At 39.9% G+C, this 22,338-nt stretch overlaps 1 protein-coding gene across 2 annotated transcripts in view; it reads right to left on the bottom strand.

Moving 5' to 3' along the window:
- Window positions 1–3,697: 3,697 nt before the first annotated feature.
- Teh4 (tipE homolog 4 phospholipid transfer protein) overlaps window positions 3,698–22,338 on the bottom strand; it is a 43,763-nt gene continuing 25,122 nt past the window's right edge. Inside the window, exon 6 of one of the 2 annotated variants that reach the window (XM_019054860.2) lies at window positions 3,698–4,105. In XM_019054860.2, the coding sequence (XP_018910405.2) occupies window positions 4,073–4,105 (33 nt within the window). In that variant the 3' untranslated portion in view covers window positions 3,698–4,072. Of the gene's footprint in view, window positions 4,106–16,764; window positions 19,186–22,338 lie in introns of those variants that run through there. The other variant, XM_019054859.2, reaches the window with a different exon arrangement.

Here is a 22,338-nt window from a genome sequence, read left to right as displayed (position 1 = left end):
AGTGGCATCCCCCCAACCGATTTGTATGTTGAGTCCAGATGCAGGCAATTTAGCGGCGAACCTAAACCCCAAGTGAGGGCGGATATTATTGAGAGGTGGGCCTCTAGGCTTGACAGTGAACCTGAGTCAGACATCTGGTTTAAATCTTTAATCCCTGACCTGAGAAGCTTCCTTCATAGACCCTTCGGCGACACTAATTTCTACATGACTCAGTTCTTTAGCGGTCATGGCAGCTTTTGCGACTATTTATTCAGATTCAAAATTCTTAACAATAATCTCTGCCCTCTCCCAGGATGCAACTTACCCGACTCGCCTGAACACACTTTCTTCCACTGCCCTTTTTTTTCCACCGATAGAATCCTTCTTGAAGCTAAGCTTGGCTCGAATTTCACCCTTTTTAACACTCAAGACCTCTTATTATCATCCCAAGAGAACTGGAACTGCATCTCGTCTTTTGTAGAACAAGTTATTAGGTGCAAAAACAACCATATGTCCAAACCCCCCCCCCCCCGCCGATGGTATACATAGATGTAATTCCGGCGCGACCTTGACTCAAGGAGTCACATAATCCATTAATACTTTTCTATTACCTTTTGTTATATATTGCATTGTTAATTTCTTTCTTTCTCTGAACCTATCTATTATTATCACACTTACATATACTGCATTTGTTGCAGGTCATTTATATTTTCTTGTATTTTCTAATAAAGGTCGTTTAAAAAAAAAAAAAAAAAAAAAAAAAAAAAAAAAAAAAAAAAAATGCGTATACATGAAAGCGCGGGATTAGCCCTTGTGGGCTACTTAAAGTGGTAAAAAAAAAAAAAGTAGAAGAAAAAAAAAGAAAGTCGCAACAATGTGTAGCTTTTTCACTATTGTGCAAGGACAATTTCCCACTGGTCATTTCGTGACATGACCATGTCAACGTAGCGGTCATTAAGTTGACGGAACTCGGAGCGCATAATATCCAATTTTATTCCCCGTCACAATTTTTCGCGATCAATCACGATGATAAGGGATAGCTGGAAACTACTTTTTGTCGCAAAGGCTCATCTGTTTTAGCTTGTTGGAACAGGGCTGTTACAGCATATCACCAGAGCTTGAAAGAGAGTTATTACAGAGCATGAAAGATGGTTTTCAAATCTTGCTCAACGGATTGGTAGAGTCTGGAATTTCTTGATTAGCTCACAATCATAAGATGATATCAGCGCGCAGCCTTTTTGTCGGAAAATGTAGCGAGACATGAATCTAATTCCACACGAACAATCCTCAACAGTCACTTTTATTTCATGAGAGGAGATTCAAAACCCGATGAGCGGCAGTGATGCTGTGAAAACATCGCAAGGTCTTCTTTACTGTAAAAGAACCCTAATACCTTTTTAGATTTTTTATGACAAAAATTGTTACTTAGGACTCGGCATTTACATATGATTTCAACCTAATGCTGGAAAATTTCGTCTAAAACCAAAACGCATGAGAGAAAAATAGTTCTCTTTTGAAGACGTCAAGTAGTAGTATGCCGCTCATAAAAAAAAATAATGCTGTCGTTTAAAACGCCTTCAATTTTCGGCGTAGGCAAACAAACTTCCACTGCCTCAATGAAGTAAACCTACTTCAATTTGCGTAAAACCTACCAGCTCGTAAAATCCATTCAGTTGATCAAAATTAGTCCCTTAAAAATCCTTAATTTCTCGACCTAGGCAAACATACTTCCCCTGCCCTACTACATACCCCCTACTACTACTAGTGACCTACTTAAATCGCGTAAAGCACTCCTCGTAAAATCCATTCAGTTGATCAAAATTTGTCGCTTAAAACGCCTTCATTTTTCAACACAGGCAAGCTAGGCAAGCACACTGGCTCTCACGAAGTGAACTACTTCAATATGCGCGATCTACTCACGGAACGTGACGTCATCAAACGAAATTCAGGCGCCGCCACACTGTGGTATTTAAATGACCGAAAAACCTGGCCAAAACCTCAATTTTAAATATTTTTTATTGGAAAACCAATGTGATATTCGAAATCTACACTGTTTTTTACCCTGGTAGACATGTATGTACCATTTTTCGAGTGGCTCAATTTCCCGCAAAGAGACCACGAAGTTACCTAATTCTCAGCGATTATTTTGATATGTTTTGGCGCGCTACTCGTCGATCAGTTTACTTCAACTGTGCGGCCATAAAAGGGAACTTCGGCGATATGCAACACATTCTTAGGGGTATATTCTACACAACTAACAACAGTATTTTCGAAATTTCCTTTTTCAATGATTTTCACAGGAGGTTGAAAAGTGATGTAAAAGTAAACGTTTTTTTTCGAAATTCAGAGTCCGATTTCTTTTTGCGCTCAACTGCGCTCAAGTGGTTTAAGGCGGAATGTTATAGTCCAAAGTAGATATTTTCAGGATTCAGGGATGACAGACTGAGGAAAACTGAGGGAATTGAAATTTTGGATTTTAAAGATGGACTTTTGAGCGATTTTCACAAACATGAATGGGAAAACTTATGTCGATACTAACGACTGAAATTGTATTTTTCCAACAGCTGTGACCCATTCGGACCAAATTGGGCGACATTTGGTCACGCAACCTGTTTCTCTGGCCCCTACGCCCTCGAAAGAGGGATAAAAAAAAAATAATTTGAAAGCGGATGGGAGGGCCACTTTAAAGTCCTGCAAAAGTGTTTAATCCGTTATCTAACAATCTCCTCGTGCATTATTACCCTTGAGCATAGACATATTTATGCCATGTTTTACTTTTACAGACAAATTTGAGTCCATGCGGCCGCGAGGTGGGGCTTTAAAAGTGGCCCTCTGGCACCATGAAATTACGTTGAGAGGCACATTTGAAGCCTCGTAAAAGTGAGATATGTGGTTTTGTTACGAATTTCGCAGTGAAGTGCCCTCACTTTGAGATGTGGACCATGGGTTAGGAAGAAACCCATCAAAATGAATCATTTTCACAGGTGCTTTCTGCCCTTACAATGGTTCTTTAAAACTCATTTTCGTCATATAAACCTCAAATCATCATATGGAGGTCCCGGCACTTTCAAACTAGCACTAATTTTGATCCAAAACTGTCAAAAATCTAATATCTATAATGATTCATATTAATTTTTTTGAGAAATGTACAATTACTCCTCAATGTGAGAGATCGGCTGTTTCGTCAAAAATTTTGAAGTGACTTACGCTGTTTTTTAAAAAACCATAAATGAGGTAATAGAAAGTCCTTATTTCGATAAGTAGACCATAGGTGAAGGAGAAACTCGTCTAAATGCACCGCTTTAGTCAGATACTTTACGTCCTTTTAAAGGCTTTTTGAAGGGCTTCTTGCACCCTCTTTAAACTCTCCGCAAATTGTCGTATGATGTGTTAGGTGGTTAAATTGTGCATATTATCACTTAAGAAGAAGTACTGATTGTAAAATATTTTTAAAACTCGGCGATATCTGGTGATAAATAGTTTTGGCCAGCTTTTCAGGTCCAATACCACAGTGTGCGCCGTTACGGTGGCGTCTTCATGAGTGCCGTTCATTTGCAGTATGTGCGGTGCGCGGGCCATGAAATTAATTTCTCGCATTGTCATTTAAAACGCGGGGGCAGCGGCAAAAATAGACGCTGCACCAGCGTGGAGGGGGGAGGGAGGGCGGCGGAAAGGGGCGCGGTTCGAAGGGTCGGTGAAAGCGGAAATGTGTTCAAAATTGAAAGCGATTAAGGGCTTTTCATTGGGAATTGATCGACCTGTCTATGGGACCCGCGAAAGGGTCGTGACGCGCAGTGGATCGAGTCAATTAAAATTTTTGGACAAAATGGAGAAATTTGGAAAGTTTGCAACTCCGTTCTTACCGAAATTTGAGGTTTTGAAAGTGGCTCTATTGGTTTTCTCGTGAAATTTTCTCCACAAAACACCCCTTACAATTTATAATGTGACTCATTTAACATGAAAAGTTTCAGTTTTTATCATAAAATTTCATGTCCAACCTCTCCCGTTGATTCGATTCACTGTGCGACGTTTGGGCGGGATATATCGAACATGGCCCCCAAATCGTTCGGTTGTCATCCGAGATTACGAGTCTCTATGACGTCCTCTGAATGCGCACACTCGTCAACTGAAACACAAAAACAAAATAATTTACTCAGTGTAGGTAAGGAATAATGTTCGGTTAAGGTTGATGAGTACGGTATAAGTATAAGGCGTGATGATCAGTATAAGTACGGTTCTTGCATTATGAGGATTCATAACGCACGAATAGTCCATTTTACTAATTGAATTGCTCATTACCAGGGGTGTCCACTAGTATGAAATTTCCGGAAAGTCCGGGATTAGCACTGTTATTCAATGGTATACAGAAGTACTAAAAAAGTGCGGAAATTCTGCAGGAAGGTCCAGAATTTTTTCCTTCATACCAGGCGCGTTTTTTAATAACGCCTGGAAAGTATGCGATCCTCCGCACGCCGATTCTTAGAGTAGTATTTGCCTTCAAGATTGAAATTTTGCAGCCATTAAATCTTCAAGCCACCAATGAAATTGTGTCGCAATTCAAGCGCGAGAATTTCAAATTTTCGAAATTTGTCAAATTTCGTCGAATATATTGATGTGCTGAAAAAGTACTGGATTTTCCTTTCGAGGATCTACTGTAGTTCTTGGGAATGTGCTGATTTTTTGCCAGTCTGTTTTAGTAGTCATTCTAATTACATTTTTTCCCTATACTGAGTCTATTGGAATCACCAATTTTTTTATTAAATTGGGGGAGGGGTGCGGAGGTAGGCATTTTTAGTGAACGCAGATAAATGGGGGGGGGGCTACAGAAGGGAACTTTATCATGATGGTAAACTGTTACGTTTTGTGTGGGCCGTTACTGAATACCTTACCTTTTAACCTTCAGGCATATCAGGGTAAAATCCGTAGAAATGAGACCTATACCCATAACCGCCCGGGCTTTATGTAGAAAGCTGTTTTCCATTGCCAGGAAATGAAATACTGGCAATTTAAAAAGCTTGAACCGACAAACTAGCACTAGTCGTCCAATTACCCATGTGACGTCTCAAAGATTTAAGTAAAAAAATGCGTATCTTAGATCTCATCGTTTCAAGTTTCCGCTCGCGTTTTGTTATTTTTTGATGGCATTATTCTTCAGTACCAGTGTCTAGGCGTGAAAAATCGAATATCGGTATTTCCCCATTTGAGGCCATGGTAAAGAATCGATAATTAAGGTGTTCATTGCAAACACCCTGTTTATCGATCATTTTCCATACATTCAAATCACAGATCTATCGATGTATCGCAAAGCGTACTCCACGCCAGTGATCATTTAATAAAACGCTATTCGTCGGTACTCTATCCCCGATCAGTGACCATACAATATTTTTAACATCGCTGGGGTAACTTAATCGGATGACTTTTTTATCGCGAACCGTAAAAATTTCTACAACTAGGGTATATATCAACCGAAGGGCTTGTTTTATACCCCTAACCAGAAACATTTCTATACAACTAAGGTAATTTTACTGGATGACTTTCAAAATCTGTTACTGAAAAATAAAATGAAAAATAGAAAATTCGCCGGTGAAACGTCTTGCTTATGCGTAGAAATTGTCCGATCAATGATGAATTTTGTATCTAAATTGTTCATATAGCACCTACGGTGATCTTCTAATTTCATCTATAGGGGACATTTATACGTACACACCTGGACACAGAAACACACCCTGACATACATAGACATTCGTTGTATCAAGGCGCCGTAGCAAACACCTCCCATTGTTTATCCATACAGACGAATATAAGTTGAGAGAGAGGAAAGTCATAATGCCTTCAATTTGATGCATACATATTTTTGGGCAAAATGAGAGACGACGTTTCTTCATTTGCGACGTTGCAGACTTCCTTAGAAATTTTATTTTTCTTTCGAGAAGCTGGTCATCATAAAACTTAAATTCTCCAGGATTTTTCGCGTTCGATAGCAGAAGATTTGGTTCAGAATTTAAAGTCGTAAATTCGGATTTTTTCTTGTGGAAGAGATGAAATAGGAACGGAAATTTTGAAACACCGCAATGGAGATACGTTGTTTCGCACTTCAGTCGGTGCGATACGGACAGCCATCAACTTTAAATAGTTGCATCAAGTCCCCGTCACCGCCGACCCATGCGTCTGTCGATCGAAGCAACTACAGGTAGCGTGAGCAGGGAGTCAAAACGCCTTCAATTTTTTGAACGCAATACGGACATCCGTCGAGGTTGTATAGTAGAGACGCGCATGAATGTACCAACTAATTTAACCACGTTCGTTTGCATTACACATCGTGTTAATGGAGTACTATCTATAGTGCGCCGTCATGTTTGTTCTGGCCAGTTCGCCTTCAATACTAAAGTAGGCAATGTGAGCGGCATTGGTAGCGGTAATAGTTGATTGCAATAAGAGGGTCACGATGATTCGTATCAAACATTACATTGGTGGACTAATATCTACTTGCCGTGCATTGTTTTAGCTCATTCCGACCAGTTCTCCTTAAGCACTAACGTGTAGACAATGTGAGCGGCTTAAGAGCACTGCCGTGATAGCTAAGAGAGCCGTAAGTGCAAAAATGAAGTTTTGAGAAAACGGGCTCAGAGGCTTTTGACAAGATCATTTTATTGAAAGAAGCCTCCGTTCCTGATCAAATTGCCACTAATCGTCCGGAAGACTCCTAAAAATCGTATGGATGATTAAAAATCGACTGATTTTATTTCCAATACACGAAAAGGGTATTTTTTATTTTCATGCTTGGTTAATGTTAGGCAAGACAGCCGCAAGTGCTATCCTATGCATTCTTTCGTGGTTGCGTTTTGAACGCACAAAAAATACATTTTCAGGTTAGAAATTGGCTGAAAAGGGCTGCACTTTACTGGAAAGCTCTGTTTTCATTGGCTCTCATGCATCTACGGCTGTCTCGAAAAAAAACTGTGTCATTTTTTGTGCACTTGCGGCTTTTACATACGTCTCGTTTTCATTATATTAGGATGAATTTTGCTGTTTTAGCTGTCTTAGTAATTTCATCTAAAAGAGTTTAGACAAATTTTGAAGAAAACTCGATTTCGAAAATTTTGCACTTACGGCTCTCCTCGCTCTCACGGCAGAGCAGTAGTTGCTTGAAGTAATGTAGCCGCGTTCTTTGGCGTTGAACATCGTATCAAATGACTACTGTTTACTCATATTCCATCGTTCGACACTCATTCATTCCGCCTTCATTTTTAAAATATTCCATGAGTTACCTTTCTCGATGAGTGGTATCAACGAAAAAAATACTGATCAATTTTAGAGCCAAGAATTCCAAATTGATTACTTTGATACATCTATATTTTCAGCACAAATAATCGACGAAACCGTATTGATATAATACGGTTAATCAGATCGATTTTCAACCGGCGAGCAATCAAAATACGCAAATGATCGCAAGCTAGCTTTATTTGCCTTTGGTTAAAATAACGGAAGTGATAACTGTGATGACGTCTTGTCGGCTATATGTGTGTCATCTTTTTGGTTCCAAATTGGTATAAATCGATTTTAATCTAAATCCATGATTTACCACTAATTCCAATTCGAATCGATTCACTATTAATGATTTCTTTTTTCTAGAAAATCGACATGACAACCTATAAAGCTGCTTGAGCAGTGGCTAGGCGTGAAACATCGATTATCCACATGTCCCCATTTCTAGTTATGGTAAAGAATCGATCATTAAGGTATTTGTCGCGAACACCCTGTTCATCGACCTTTTTCCGTAGGTATGAATGGCAGATGATAGGGTATATCGTTAAGCACGCCACGGCCGGCACTGTGCTCGAAATGCGGGAGAAGCGCGCGGGCCGCGGGGGGCCATGTGATGTGTCTACAGGTGGAATACGGTGACCAGCCTCGCTGCTCCGTGTTCTGGGCCGCGGGAGGGGGGGGGGGTAGAGGTGCGGCTCAATTTTCTTCCCTCAATGGAGACGGTCGAGCCCTCGATTTTTTCATCCCCATCCGACCGAGCTATTTTTTTTATTGCCTCTCAATAGGATGATGTCGGCGGTTGCTATTTTACGTCGACGTGACAAGCTTCGTGAAAAACCCAAAATCTTCATTAAAACGTTTTAAAAAGCACTTATAAGGGTAGAGTGCGGAAATGTCGAATTGGACGAACTTCTATCAAACGGAACCATGTGCATTAAGATATGAGCCGTGAGACCCTTAAGAATACACGAATAACAGGGCTCACGTCATAATGCACATAGTAACGTTTAATAGAAATACGTCCAATTATAAAACTCTTAGGGCCCATTTGAGGTTGGTCTCTCATAGTGTAGTGGTTGTAGCGCTGGTTCCAAAAATATGAGGTCCCGAGGTTGATTCTCATCTAAGCGACCGGGGCTCGATAGTCAGAAACCCCGGTCGCCTCTTTGGGCTGGTTGTATCGTCGGGCCTATTGGGGGGGGGGGGGGGGGGGCTCATATTGAAAGGGCAGGATTACCACTCGTGTGGTACTTGAAGAAGTAAAAAAAAGAGAAAAAAAGGAAGCCAACCTTCTGATACGAGAACACCCAGGAAAACGCCGCTGTCAACCTTCAGATTCCAATATCCAACTAAGAGATATGATAGATGCTCCGCAGGCCGTGAAAAGATATACAATAAAAAACAATTTATAACGCGGGTAACGAAGGATACAAATTTACAAACAGGACCAAAACGTTTCGGCTGGAAATTCGCAGCCATCCTCAGTTGGATTAATAAAAAATAAAAATTGTAAAAAATCTAAAATACTACGTGACCGTACCTTCCAAATCTAGAATGTTCAATTAGGGATGAATTGTATCCAACCAAAATAGCCAAGAATGTTCATAAATAGGCGTCCTCTGTAAAACTGAGTAAATATCTATACGCAAATAGTAAGTCAACGGGTCGTAACAATCCCATCCCATCCCACCTATAATAGTTACCCGACCTATGTCGTCAATTCTTTCGTTCACGATAACTATCGTTAGATTTACGTTCGCCTATTCAAATTTTGTAATTTTGTCAATTTTGGTCTTTGACAGAACTGTATAGACTTTTGGTTAAATCGCACTTACCGTTTACTTATTAACGGTAATTAACGTAAGTGTCCTACTTACGTTGTTTTCCACTAATCTGCTTTTATGAAAGTTCCATTCCTTGGTTTCCTTGGTAACCGTTGTTTGCTATCAGCTGATGTTTTATTTCAATTTCTTTTTTTCTTTTTTCATTTTTTTTTTCTTTTTTTTTAATAAATCATTGCTAGGTTAGTTCTAATTTTTTTGCCAGCGTTTATTCTACCTCCCTTCCCCCGCAGCTCATTTTTCTAGCACCATCACCCTCTCCCCTCAACTCATTTTTCTACCGATTTTATCTTTTTTTTAATGGCATGTCTTCCTCCCCTACCACCATTTTTTCGGGGTTATAGGTAGATATTTTAGCGGCCTCTGGACCCGTGATTCCAGTCACGGGCATTTCGCTAGTTGCACTACAGTAGATCATTCAGGGTAATTTGAATCCATAGACTGGCTGCCTTTTTGGCCCCTAAAAGCGCCATGACCTATCTTATAAAATTACCGACAACAAGTCCGTGAATGCTCTCTTCCAGTGATGGAAAGTAAAATTTCAAGAGGCTCGAATAAAAATCACAAAATTTGTAATTTATTAATCTTTTTCGGAATCATTAATTGAACCTTTGGAGATCCGGCAGCGATTCAAATGGTCTTCCTGTGGCAGTATGCCACCCCATTGAGTTGCTATACACGATGGGGGGGGGGGTGGGGAGGAACAAAGGGGAGTTTAGGGAAATAAGCCCAAACCTTGCCTCTAAACCAAACGAATACATTTGCAACGTGTGAATGTTTTAGGCTTGGAGTGAAATATTTCAAAATCTAGAATCACTGTTTCTAGGCGTTTTTCGGCCTCTTAAATGTATCTTCAAATATTTCGTGAAATTTCACACGAATTAATTTCATGAGATTTTCTATCTCTACTCTCCCCAAATTGATACTCTATGTAAGGGGAGACATAGCTATTCAAAATCGGACCAATGAAAAGCCGACAGTCAAGTTGACGTAGCCAGGCGAAACCTGAAACTGAGTTCAGCCAATCAGCGAACGCCCGCTCCCTCGCCTGGCTACATCATTCAGAGCCCGCCAGAAATATCGTTTCAGACCGACCCCATTTCTTGCGTTTTCAAAACGGGGTTTCTTTGCTATTTAGGGTTTGAAATCATTCAAAAAAATTTGTAGAAGCTCAAATTTACTACATATTTCAAAAACAAATTCAGAAAATAGGCGCCACTGACCGTTTGGAATGCGTTAAGCAGAAAGGAACCAAGCCGCATCAGCTATTGCCAAATCTAATTGGGGAATTTACAGGGTTGTCACAGTCAGGGAAAACCGGAAAATGTCAGGGAATTTTAAATTGTCAGGGAAAAAGACGAAAATGTCAGGGAAAATTTGTTAAATCACATTCATTTGTTTTCTAGACTGGGTTTCAGATTTCGAACAACAAATTTTGCCTGAAAAATATTTTCAATTATGCCTTTTTAACCATTTGTCACATCTTCAGTTGTCAGGGAACTCAGGAAAATGTCAGGGAATTTAATTTTCTGAATTCTATGGCAACCCTGAATTAATTTTTTACACGGAAACTGTTATGCGGATTTTTTTGCAACTTCTAGTGATTTTTCTGCATTTCGAAGCAAATTCCTCAACATTTTCAAAGGAATCCGCACAAACGCTCTTTCATTAAAAAAAAAGGAAAAAATTGCTTAGTTAAATTTGGCAATAGCTTGTGTAGCTTAGTTCCTCTCTGCGAGACGCGGTGCATTTGTTCCACCTTTCCAACACCTTGTGACTATAATGACGATGCGCCTTCACAGCCGGAGAACGCAAAGCCCACGGCGTGTCTGAGTGCCGGCCAACGCGGCGCGGTCGACATGGCGGCGGGACGGTGCGTGACCGGGGCTCAGCGTGTTGCGCGGGGTGCGTTCCTGGGGATGGGAAGGGGCGCCACCGCAACAGTGCGTGCGCTCACTCGCGGGTGCGTGAGCGATCGATTTTGATGGAGCGAGCGGGCGAGGCTGCCTCCACTGAAAGCGGGACAACCGCGCGCCGCCGCCGAGCTTCATTCCCCGACTGACTTCTTCGGGGAGGAACCCCCGTCCCTTGGCAACGTCGCGCCACTGCGTTTTTTGAACTTCGAGAAGCTTTAAATATTTCATCGGTGAAATTTCCGAGGCACTTATCTCGTTTGCGACTTTTGACAATCTCCGCTACCATACTGAAAAGAAAGATTGGTAGAATATACCATTCTTTCACACAGCGTAAAGGAACGGTAAATTCTACCGATCTTCAAGTCAATTCTGCCAACGGAATGGTTACTTGTACCAGTATATGTATAGTAACGTTCACCTTCCTTCTGGCAGAATTGACTCAAAATTGACGCTGTGTGAAAGCGACTAATTCCGTGGTCACTGGTGCGATCGTTGTATCGTCATGTGTTTAAAAAAGTAATTTCAACCATTTTACATGAAGCTTTCACTGTTTGTTCAAATTTTTTAAACAAATTATTCCTTCATCTGAGAGAGCTTAATGAGCTGAATTTGCAGCATTTTTCATACTATTTTTTCTGAAAAAAAATGTAAATTGAATTGTAATTGAAATTGTGGAAAATTAGATTTAAGTGAGAAACTGCACCGCCAAGTGACGTCATCTGGCGGCATTCCTCACGTAAACAATGTATTTTAGCAGAATAGGTCAGTTAGTCACATTTCCCCTCAAAATTGTTCAATTTAGAAACCAAGGATGTCCTTATATGCTTAGTTCTTTTATTACTTTCATTTTGAACATGAACTTGAAATTTTTTGACATCTGCAAAGGCTCCATTCCTCCAATTCTTCTTCCGTTCTTTACGGAACTTTCTTTGCAAGAAAAAAAGAACCGGAAGTTTTAACGTTGAGTAGTTTCCTATTTAAGAGGGAAAGTATTACAAGAAGTCTGCAACGTCGCAAACCGAGATCTGTACTTTGGCGGAAGCAGCGGCGCGGCGTGGCGAGCTTTGCGATTTACCGATTGACCTGCCATTTAAACCTATGGAAAAGGATCGATCATGTGGGTGATTGCAACGAACACCTTAATAATCGATTCTTTACCATAGCTTCAAATGAGGAAATATCGATGATCGATTATTCACGCTTCGCCACTGGGCAGGAGTTATACCGTCGATTCGTTACTCCAAGCAACTCGGAAAAAGTTGTCAAGGGGGAAATGATTGTTCATCGATATTTCCCCATTTGATGCTGTGGTAAAGAATCGATTATTAAGGTGTTCCTTGCGAACATTCCGTCTATCAATCCTATATTCTATAGGTTTATATGACAGACCAATCGATATATCGCACAGCACGCCACGCCACTGGAGGTAGTAAAGGTCAGCCCCGGACGAGTAGTTTATTTATTTATTGATTTTTTTTTAGGGCAAGACGAATAATTTTTTTCCCTTCCGTTTTTTGTAGAAAGTTGTCAGATATTTGAGATGAATCAACTGTGTTCCGATGTTTATTATTTCTGTCATGACGACATAATTAATCGACGAATAGTCTAATTTTATGACCATGTCATTCAATATTCGATGCACTCGATGGCTTCAACCAGAACCAGTTGTATATCGATAAATTTTCCGGGTTTCATAAGACTGGAAGGACTTGACGGCGCACAGTGCGGCATCCTTTTAGACGATGCGGACACAAATCGGTAAAAGATACTTAACTTCAAATAAAGGAGGTAGTAGCACCGAAATAGGAAAACCCTTTGGCGCTATCAAAGTAAAATACTGGAGGAATAAGAAAATGTTATATCTCAGGTTTTTTTGCGTATTTTTCGAGAAAAGTTAATTTGAAGTTGACAACCTCGAATTAGCCCTAAGTTTACAATGTAAAAGCATTGTGATACACCCAAACTTTAACTTCAAATATCTCTGATAGTCGCGAGAAGTGGTAAGATATTTTTGGTTGGATTGAAGTTGGATACCTGAGGATTAAGAAAATGTCATGCAACAACCCAGAGCATTTTACGTTTCAAGCTAGAGATCTTCATTTGAAGTTGACGTCTTTTTCACGTGCATTCCTTATGGACCAGTGATTCTCGACCCATTTCCGCCCACTTTCTAGCCAAATTTGAAGTAGTTTTGAGCGAAAAATTTGGAAATGAACCATCATCGTGAGTCAGAAATGCCTTTAAGATGATAAACTCCAAGAAAAAAAAATATTCAGATGTTGAGTTGTGAATTTTGAGTTCGCCCACTCGGGAGAGCTCTTTGCGATCGATTTCTTTTAGCATTGGTAGTGTCCGTGACGACAAATGGATGGTTCTCGTTGCCGTCGGAGGAACGGCCAAATCCCATTGATTTCAACGTCTAAAAGTTGAATTTTCGCGGGTTACAGTTTTCCTCCGTCGAACATTTCCGTTCCCTCATTCAACTGAGGACTAATTGTTCCTCGTTTGCTACACTAGAGAGCAGCACTTTCCGGTGGCCGAGCATATCATAGCATGTTGCTACGGTTTTATAGCAAATGCAAATAACCTAATTGTATGTTATTAGAGTACCTGTATAGCGAGAGTATGGACAGATGTGAAACTCCGAAAATCCATCAGGCCTTCACCGATGCTTCCGCGAATAAAGTTAGGGCCCAGAAATGCAGCCAACCTCTGCATTTTAATTATCCAGAGCGATTTACTAATACTATTGTTACGAACCGTCGTTTATCAAGCACGCGTTTGACTCAGTTTTTGTATAAATTTACTCAAATTCGCGGAAGAACGCTCATTTCTGTACATTCTTCGTCATCTCGGTTAGAATTGGAATCTGCAGACTGGCAGTGAAATTTTGTGCGTAAGAAGTTAATTAGAAGGGTGGTTGGCACTTTTGGGCCCTAAATCCTCCATGAGGCGATCTGTCCAATGTTAGCATCCTCTTATCTTCTCAATGCAGTTTTTTTGTGCAGTTGTACTTGCAATTGTTATTATTTCTTAAAGTAAAAAACATGGTGACCTCGACGTGATTTAATAAATTCTTCAATTAATTTTAAGTTACTAAGACTAAGATTGAGATTTGCGCATAATTAATGGATAATCCTTGAGATTGCCTTCATTGGTACCATAAGAGGTTAATTAACCTCAAAATAATTGCATGCTCGAGAGCTCGTTTGAGACTCGCATTGGGATCCTTTCAGAGTTTGTTTAAACCTCATATTAAGAATGCTTTAGGATTCGTTTGAGCCTCTCGCATTAAGAATGCTTGAGAGTTCGTTTGAGCCTCGCATTAAGAATGGTTGAGAGTTCGTTTGAGCCTCGCATTGAGTTTCTTTAGAGTGCGTTTTAACCTCAAAATACAGATGCATGAAGTGCTCTTTCGAGCTCCGTGCTATTTATAGTGCGTGAGGTGTTCCATTGAGCCTCCGCATACCTACAAAGGCGTGATGTGCTCCATTGAGCCACTCGCATACAAAGGCTTGAAGTGGTCTCTCAAGCTCCACGCTAAAATTCAAGTGAATTTCTTTTCAGCTCTTAATGTATACCATAAGTATTGTGTAAGAATTATGGCAGAAACGGTCCACCGAACCGTGCCCAATTATAGTTTCTTTGAACTCTGTGCCGATAACAATTCAGAATTTCAGACTGCCAACTTAACAAAGTATAACCTTAATTCAAGTTGGCGACTTGATTTAAAAAAAAAAATTAAAATTAAATCATATGATTTCATTACATTGTTGACAAGTTAAGAGGGAGCTTATCAACGATGGAAGCCAGAAACAAAAATGCGATGGCAAAAATAGCCATTGCAACATTTGCCGCAAAATCACATTCATAAAAGATAATTCCATTTCTCTCTCTTTATTTCTCTTTATTTATTGCAATGCGAAAAATTTGTCTTATGAAAATACATCATAACATTTTGCATCGGCATGCAACCTCAAATAACTGGGTAAAAATTCATGTAATACATATGAAATTTCAGAAAAAATCATTAATAGTTGTTAATAGTTTCACAAAGGCGAGCTCTCCAACACAGTAGTGCTGGAACCAGCAGCTTGTTTTATTTTTGTCCACAGAGGGCCGCACTGTGCGGCGCGGCGGTGTGTCGAATGACATAACCACTACACTGAAAAAAGTGCCTTGTCCGAGAAACAAGGATTCTAGTCACCCAGACAAGACTGTCTTGTTATATTTGATCCACAAGGCATTCTAGTTTATGGGACACATACAGTCTTGTTTAGGGAACAAGACTTCCTTGTTGCATAAGTCAAAAGTCTAGTCACGGTAACAAAATTGTCTAGTTCTGGGAACAAGACCTGTCTTGTCAAAGTATTCGGAAGAAATTAAAATTGCAAAAAAAAATGTCACAAATTGCACGATTTGTACGAAAATATATTTATTCTCTACTTCCTTCACTCCACTTATGCCAGAATCGTCTCATCCGACTTTTCAAATTTTACCGACTTGATCGGGATTCGAACCCGGTACCGCTTGATTACGGATCGAGTGTTCTACTGACCGAGCTATCAGGAGTAGATATGAGGAGTTCCGAATTTTAGGTATAAGTATAGCCCACAGAATTACTTTTTCATTTTGTTATTATCTCAAGTCTGTGGAATGCGTAGAGCATCAGGTTGTTTGGTTTTTTTTCTTTTTTACCATTTACTTACCGTTTACGAAAAGGAATTTACATTCTACATCAGATAAAAATGGACAATTTAGGCCGAAAAAATGTGTTTGTTCAAGCAACGATGTTTCCTTTGTTCCGTGTTTATGATTCTAATTTTTATTTTTATTTTATATCATGATAATAATTAATAATATATAAATAAACCAAACGTTAAACAAATAATTATATAATTAGATACATTTGATTTTAAAACCTTACGCATGAGCGATTTATTTTTAAAAAAGAATTATAAACTTATTGTTTTTACCTTGTCATTAAACATCCAGAAAAATTTTCGGGGAACAATTATTAAGCGTAGTTCTTAAAATACTCTTTCAAAATATATAAAATAATACGCTCTCTTTGAATTTGACCATTACTCGCGGTGAGTAGAGAATCTTGTTACAGTGACAAGACTATCGAGTCCGGTGGCTCAGAAACCTAGCATATAAAACAAGACTGGTCTTGTTGCATTAACAAACGGGTGTTGTTTCCCAAACAAACTGAGTTGTTCGGCAGACTAAAAGTCTTGTTCCTGAGACAAGGCAGGTTTAACAAGTTTATCTTGTCTCTACGGCTATATTATTTTTTTCAGTGTAAATCAGCCAGCAGCCTATTGAAACAATGGAAAGAGAATTTGATATTTCACCCGTAGATTTGTAAATATGTGTAGTTATGGGGAAAGTCTGGTGGTGGTTATTGGAGCGTTACGAGGGTCTAAAGTTGTCAGAGAGTTGTGCAAAAAATGCTTTAGAGGTCTATGACAACGCCCTTATAGAAACTGTGGCGTGGCGTGAATGATCGATTATCGATATTTCCTCATTTGTAATTATGGTAAGAAATCGATTATTAAGGTGTTCGCTGCGAACACTCTGTTTATTGATCCTTTTCCATAGGTTTAAATGGACGATCAATCGATCTATTGCAAAGCACGTCACGCCACTGGAAAGTGGGAGGGGGAGGATCAAAACATAGGAATATTTTTCAAAACGTCTTATCGATAAGCTTTGAAGGCGTGGAACTCAAGTTTGAAAGTTTGATTCAAAACGACTGGTTAAAAATTAAAGTAAAATTTGTTTTATATTTCCAAGAGACAAAAAGATTGGTTGCAATACTTAATAAAATTAAGAAATAGATAACGAGAAAAATCAGCTTCGTTTCGTTTGAGTATGTACAGAGTAAAAATATATCAACGTTGGGAGTTACAGACTTTTAGGTTGAAAAAGGTACAAGTGAGTTAAACATGTGGAGAGTGCGGCAGAAAAAAAAAATTGTGCAAAAATCTGTGCGTATCTTAATTAATGAGAGAGGTAAAACGATTTACCTCCAAAAATTAATAGTGCATGCATGTACATATTTAGAACGCTTTAGTTTTGTATAAATCTGTCAGATTTCTTTTTACATTCTAATTCATTTGGAGAGTAAAAGTCTTGTGAAGAGGCTATTAAGAAGAGTATGGTACAGAATTATTTATTATGATTGTAAAACAGTAATAACAAAAAAAAAAAGCATGCATGCAATCGATGTAATATCCGTCAAATTGCATAGGCCTTGCTCGTTCATTAATTTCAAATTTCAAATCAATATTTCCTTGGATCAATGTTTATTGATTAGGAAATATTGATTTGACACATCTTTGTTGTGTCTATCTCGTTGTCGTAAATCATCTGTCAACTTTCGGATGACGCGGAGAAGGTGTTGAGCCTCTTATTACGTCACGGATTGTACGGCGTCTACGTCGGTCTCGTGAACATATGACGTCATACGCACACCTGTGTGTCCATTGCTGTGCTGACATAGACGTAGGTCCGGTCAAGGATTCTGCGTCGCGTAACCTTGGAATGACGTCATTGACCGCATGAGCTGATCAATATGTATGAGTTCTCGCGTGTGTAATGACGTCATTAATGCATTGCAGCCACTTCCGGATGAAAAACTCTTCGTTTCATTATTTCTCATCGGCCCCACCCGAACATGCCGTTATCACTAAGCCACTCCATTCCCACACGTATCGCGTATCCGTTACCTCCTCCCTAATGACTACCCTAATTTTAAATATATTTAATAGTAATTATATTTGAAATGAGGGTAGTCATTATAGTGGAAACTCAACATTAGATATATTTTAAATAATTGTTTTCTCATTCTCCTCGCAATTTTTTGTGATACGTACTCAAGGATCGAGTTCCGTCGAATTTCATCAAGGATTTTGCCATCGCAGCACCCATATAGCTCATCGATAACATCTTAATTCCAATTTTTTTTTTTTTTTTGAAAAAGAACGTTTGGCCCATGAACTGGAATGCATATCTAGCCTGAGCGTCTTCTCTAGTTGCACAGTCAGCCTCACGTGAGTATGACGTCATGGAAGGCTTGGTCCATGAACCATTTCCAGATTGATCCGAGTTCATCTTAAGTTTCGCACGTCGAGTTGTCGTTGGTTCAAACCCTAACGGTGTTGGTTTCATCCTCACGTCGATATATGACGTCATCTTCAATTTCGGACGATAAGATAACGTTGGTTTAACCTTACCGGTGTGAGCTTCATCTTCAAATGGATGTGACGTCATTTTCATTTTCAGACGATGAGTCGACGTTGTTCAAATCTTGCCGATGTTAGCTTTATTTTATCTAGATGCCACGTCCTCGGATCGGCTGTTAATCGAAGGTTAATATTGCCGTGCTAAGGAAGAATACCGTATAAACATTCGAGAGTTGCCAAATTTTCCTTGATAAAACGTGTATTTTTGACGGCATTTATGCACATTTTCTGAATCAATTTTCAGATATATTTTAGATTAAATTTCGTAAAAATTTGTCTGAACATTTTGTGGAAAATATTCACAATATTTCCAGAAGATTCGGTTTTTTTTTCGAAGGAAACTTGGCAACGTCTGAAAGCTCGTACAGCGTTCTTCCTTATGGCCTGGATACACGCTCAAATTTCCATCAATTCCCGATCGAATGGTGACTGGTGCGTACCATATACCATCCGTGATATACCATACCGCCATTTTCGTCATCATTTTGATCGGAAATTGATGGAAATTTGAGCTTGTTTCCAGGCCTTTAGCACGGCAGAATAAAAGAGGGGGCGGCGTCAGTTTTATTTTCATCTAAATATGACGCCATCGTTGGTTTGATGGATGAGTGGATAGCAGCTCAACGGTGGGGAAGGTGAGTTTTATTTTCACCTGGGCGTGAGGTCGTTGACCCGCTTGTCCATGGCGGCGATGTTGTTGGTCTGGTTGATGAGTCCGTCCATGACGAGTCCGGGCTCGTCGTCGGCGCCGTCGTCCGGCTCGCACCACTTGCAGCGCATGCGCGCGTCGTCGTCCACGCGCACCGTGTGCGTGATGATCGCCAGCGAGATGAACGAGACGACGAAGAGACTCCCCGGGACGCACACCGCGATCACCAGGTCCCACCAGGTCTTGTTCAGGTCAAACCGGGCCACCACCAGAGAGGAGTCTTTCTGTCAACCAAAACACATTCAATTTTCCTCATTCAACCAAGAAAATCCCAAGAAAAATACTTGACCATTTTTCTCACGGGCCTTTCAAGTACTCTCCCGTGCTAAGGAACAAAGCCGTATGAACATTCCAGAGTTGCCAAATTTTCCCTCATAGAATATGTATGTTTGACGACATTCAAGCACATTTGTCCTTAAAATTTTTAGATATTTTAGATTGAATTACGCACAAAGTTATGTCTGAAAATTTTGGAAAAAATATTCACGAATTGCCCAAACTATTACGGGTTTAATTGAAGGAAACTTGGCAGCGTCTGATGCCTTATACGGCGTTTTTCCTTAGCACGGCAGTATTACGTAATGCATTTACACTGAAAAAAACCCGCCTGTCGGAGCCCTACTTACACGCTGTATAGACACATTGTCCGCGTTCCGGTCTCAGAGGCGGCAAGTCCCGGACGTAGCACCCGGAGCAATCGAAGCTACGGCTCCAGCACCCGGAAATTTCGGCCTCTCAGCCCGAAGCGGACGATATTTCTCTATAGCCCGTAAGTTTTTTCAGTGTAGGGGGGAGGGGTGTTAAACGAGCGGTACGGTGCGTTACAAGGGGGATGGGGGAGGGGTCAAGCCCAGTGTCACGTAATAAATGCGAGCCGAGGGGGGGGGGGGGGAGCTCTGTAGAAAAACGTGCAAAAAATTGAAAATCCCACCCATCTCAAGTGAATATTTTCGAAAATTGGAGGGGGGGGGGGGGCTCAGGCCAGCGTTACGCAATTCAAAAAAGGGGGATGTGTATAGGATTGCGTTACGGGTGCGTTACACAGGGGAGGAGAGTAAACTAATCGGGAAAAATGTGTTAAGTGATACTTGAACGGCCCATGAACATGTGTGGTTTGTCATAGGAGATTTGGCAACATCTGAAGACTCATGCTGCGTTCCTCCTTAGAACGGCATGAAATGCGATGCCACTGTGTGTGATTAGAGCTAATATACGAGTTCCCGAATTTTCTCGAGGAAATTACGCATTTCATGGAAAACTATTCTTTTTTCCAAACTGTACGGAAAATTACTCATGTTTATACTTCGATCACTCGAGAAAAAATATCCTCTCTATTAATAAAATAATTTTTAAGACGCTCAATGAACAGAGAGAGGAAGGAGGTCTAAAGGTCGAAATCCGAAGGAGGAATCAAAATTCAGAGTAAGGAGGAAGTCATTGAAATTTTTCTTTGAAGCATCGTTTTGTTATTCAATTAAAATTATTTGCTCACCAAACGCCAACGGGCAATTTTGACAATTTCGCTGGCCGCTTCTTTGGAAAGCGCATGGGTGGGGGGGGGGGGGGCGTAGCAGCAAGGGGGCGGACTATCTTAGTTCAAATGAAATGTATAACTGCCAAAAATATCACCTTAAAAACTGCACGATTTATGATACGCAAGTATTATTAAAGACTGTGCTGTTGGGTGTGATACCACTATACGACCTCCTAGGAGCTCAGTGTGCCTATTCGATTGATTGAAGGCGTTTTTTGCGGTCGCGGCGTTTCTCGCTGAATTACAATGAGCCAACGTGGTACCATGCAGATTTTCATTTGAAACTGTTTCCTCTTCAACAATCTTTTCGCATAAGATGTCTAAACTGCCGCTGAGAAAAAATGTCGTATGAGTAATCATATATTGCCAAATCTTCCGCAACAAAATTTCAAGTTTTAAGGAAAAGTATGCATAATTTTCCCTGATATATGATTCATAACTTTAGATTCTACTGCGAGATAATTTATCTGAAAATCTTAAAGAATAAGTACACTCAAAATTTTCCTGGTGAATTCGGTTTTTATTGATAAAATTGTTACAACTCGGAAGGCTCATACGGCGCTTTTTCTTAACACGGAAGAATACGATTTTCTGGAACTTTATGCGTAAAATTATCTATGTTTAGCTAAGGAATTCCAAGACAGTCGAACTAGATATTGTTTGAGCTGCAAAAGAGCAAAGTCTTAGAGGTAAAATATTACGCTGGGGCAGCGGATTTAAGTGAGATAAAAAGAGATTCACACCGCGATGACACGTTCAGAAAACAACTTGACTCTAAATCCGTGTGGGAACTCTCCCTCCCTCCAACATTGTCTCGCTCAGGTCACGGACGAACTCTGTTTTATTATTTTAGCAGAGGACACTTTCTCGCAGGAGATTGACTCTTAGAGTGAAGCAGGGGGGGGGGGGGGGGGGTATCAGAAGGGGCGAACGGATTATGGTTTTGTTTAAGGCACTGAAAAAGAGAGTGGGGCTGAAACAGAATAGAAAAGATGGCCGAGTCGGACGGTTATTCTACTGTGCTGAGGAAGAACGCCCTATGAACATTCGAAAGTTGCCAAATTTCCTTTGATAAAATGTTTATTTTTTTGGAAAGTTATGAATATTTTTCTAATAAATTTTCAAGAGTTTTAGGTGAAATCGCAAAAAAATTATATGAAAAATTGGACGAAAAATATTCATAAGTTTACCGAGAAAGTATTTTATCAGAAGAAATTTGGCGACGCTCGAAGGTTTATACGGCGTTTTTCCCTGGCAACAGAATACGGAAGATGGCTAAGTTGGGCGGTTATTCTACCGTGCGAAGCAAGAACGCCATATGAACATTCGAAAGTTGCAAAATTTCCTTCGATAAATGTTTATTTTTGAGAAGAATTTTGAATATTTTTCCTTCAAATTTTCGGACCTTTGGGATCAAATTACAAACAAAATTATCTGAGAAATTGAGAAACAGAGATTCAAAGATTTTCCTGAAAATATGTGATTTATCAAAGGAAATTTGGCAACGCTTGAAAGCTCATACGGCGCTTTTCCTAAGCACGGTAGTATTGTAAACAGAGGCAAAAACAGAGAGCCTAGATGTAGAATCCTATTTTGATGGTTAGAACTTTCAGATTATCAAAAGCCTGAACTAAAGCCTTTTCAGAACACGGAGGGTATTTTGCAAAATAACCGCATGACATTTCTGTCTTCTTTGAAATTGTATGTAATTAATTTTTTCATTAAAGCAGCTCAAAATTATTCCTAAGAAGTCTTAATTCTCAAAGTTTTCGCGGGATGTTGGGGACACTCTGAGAGGCGCTTATAGCGATCCCTTGAGTTTGCTCTTTGCGGTGCCTTTCCA

This window comes from Bemisia tabaci, chromosome 7 (assembly GCF_918797505.1).
Source record: "Bemisia tabaci chromosome 7, PGI_BMITA_v3".
Classification (NCBI taxonomy): domain Eukaryota; kingdom Metazoa; phylum Arthropoda; class Insecta; order Hemiptera; family Aleyrodidae; genus Bemisia; species Bemisia tabaci.
Note: the sequence above shows the minus strand (reverse complement) of the source record. Positions and strands in the feature narration are given on the sequence as shown.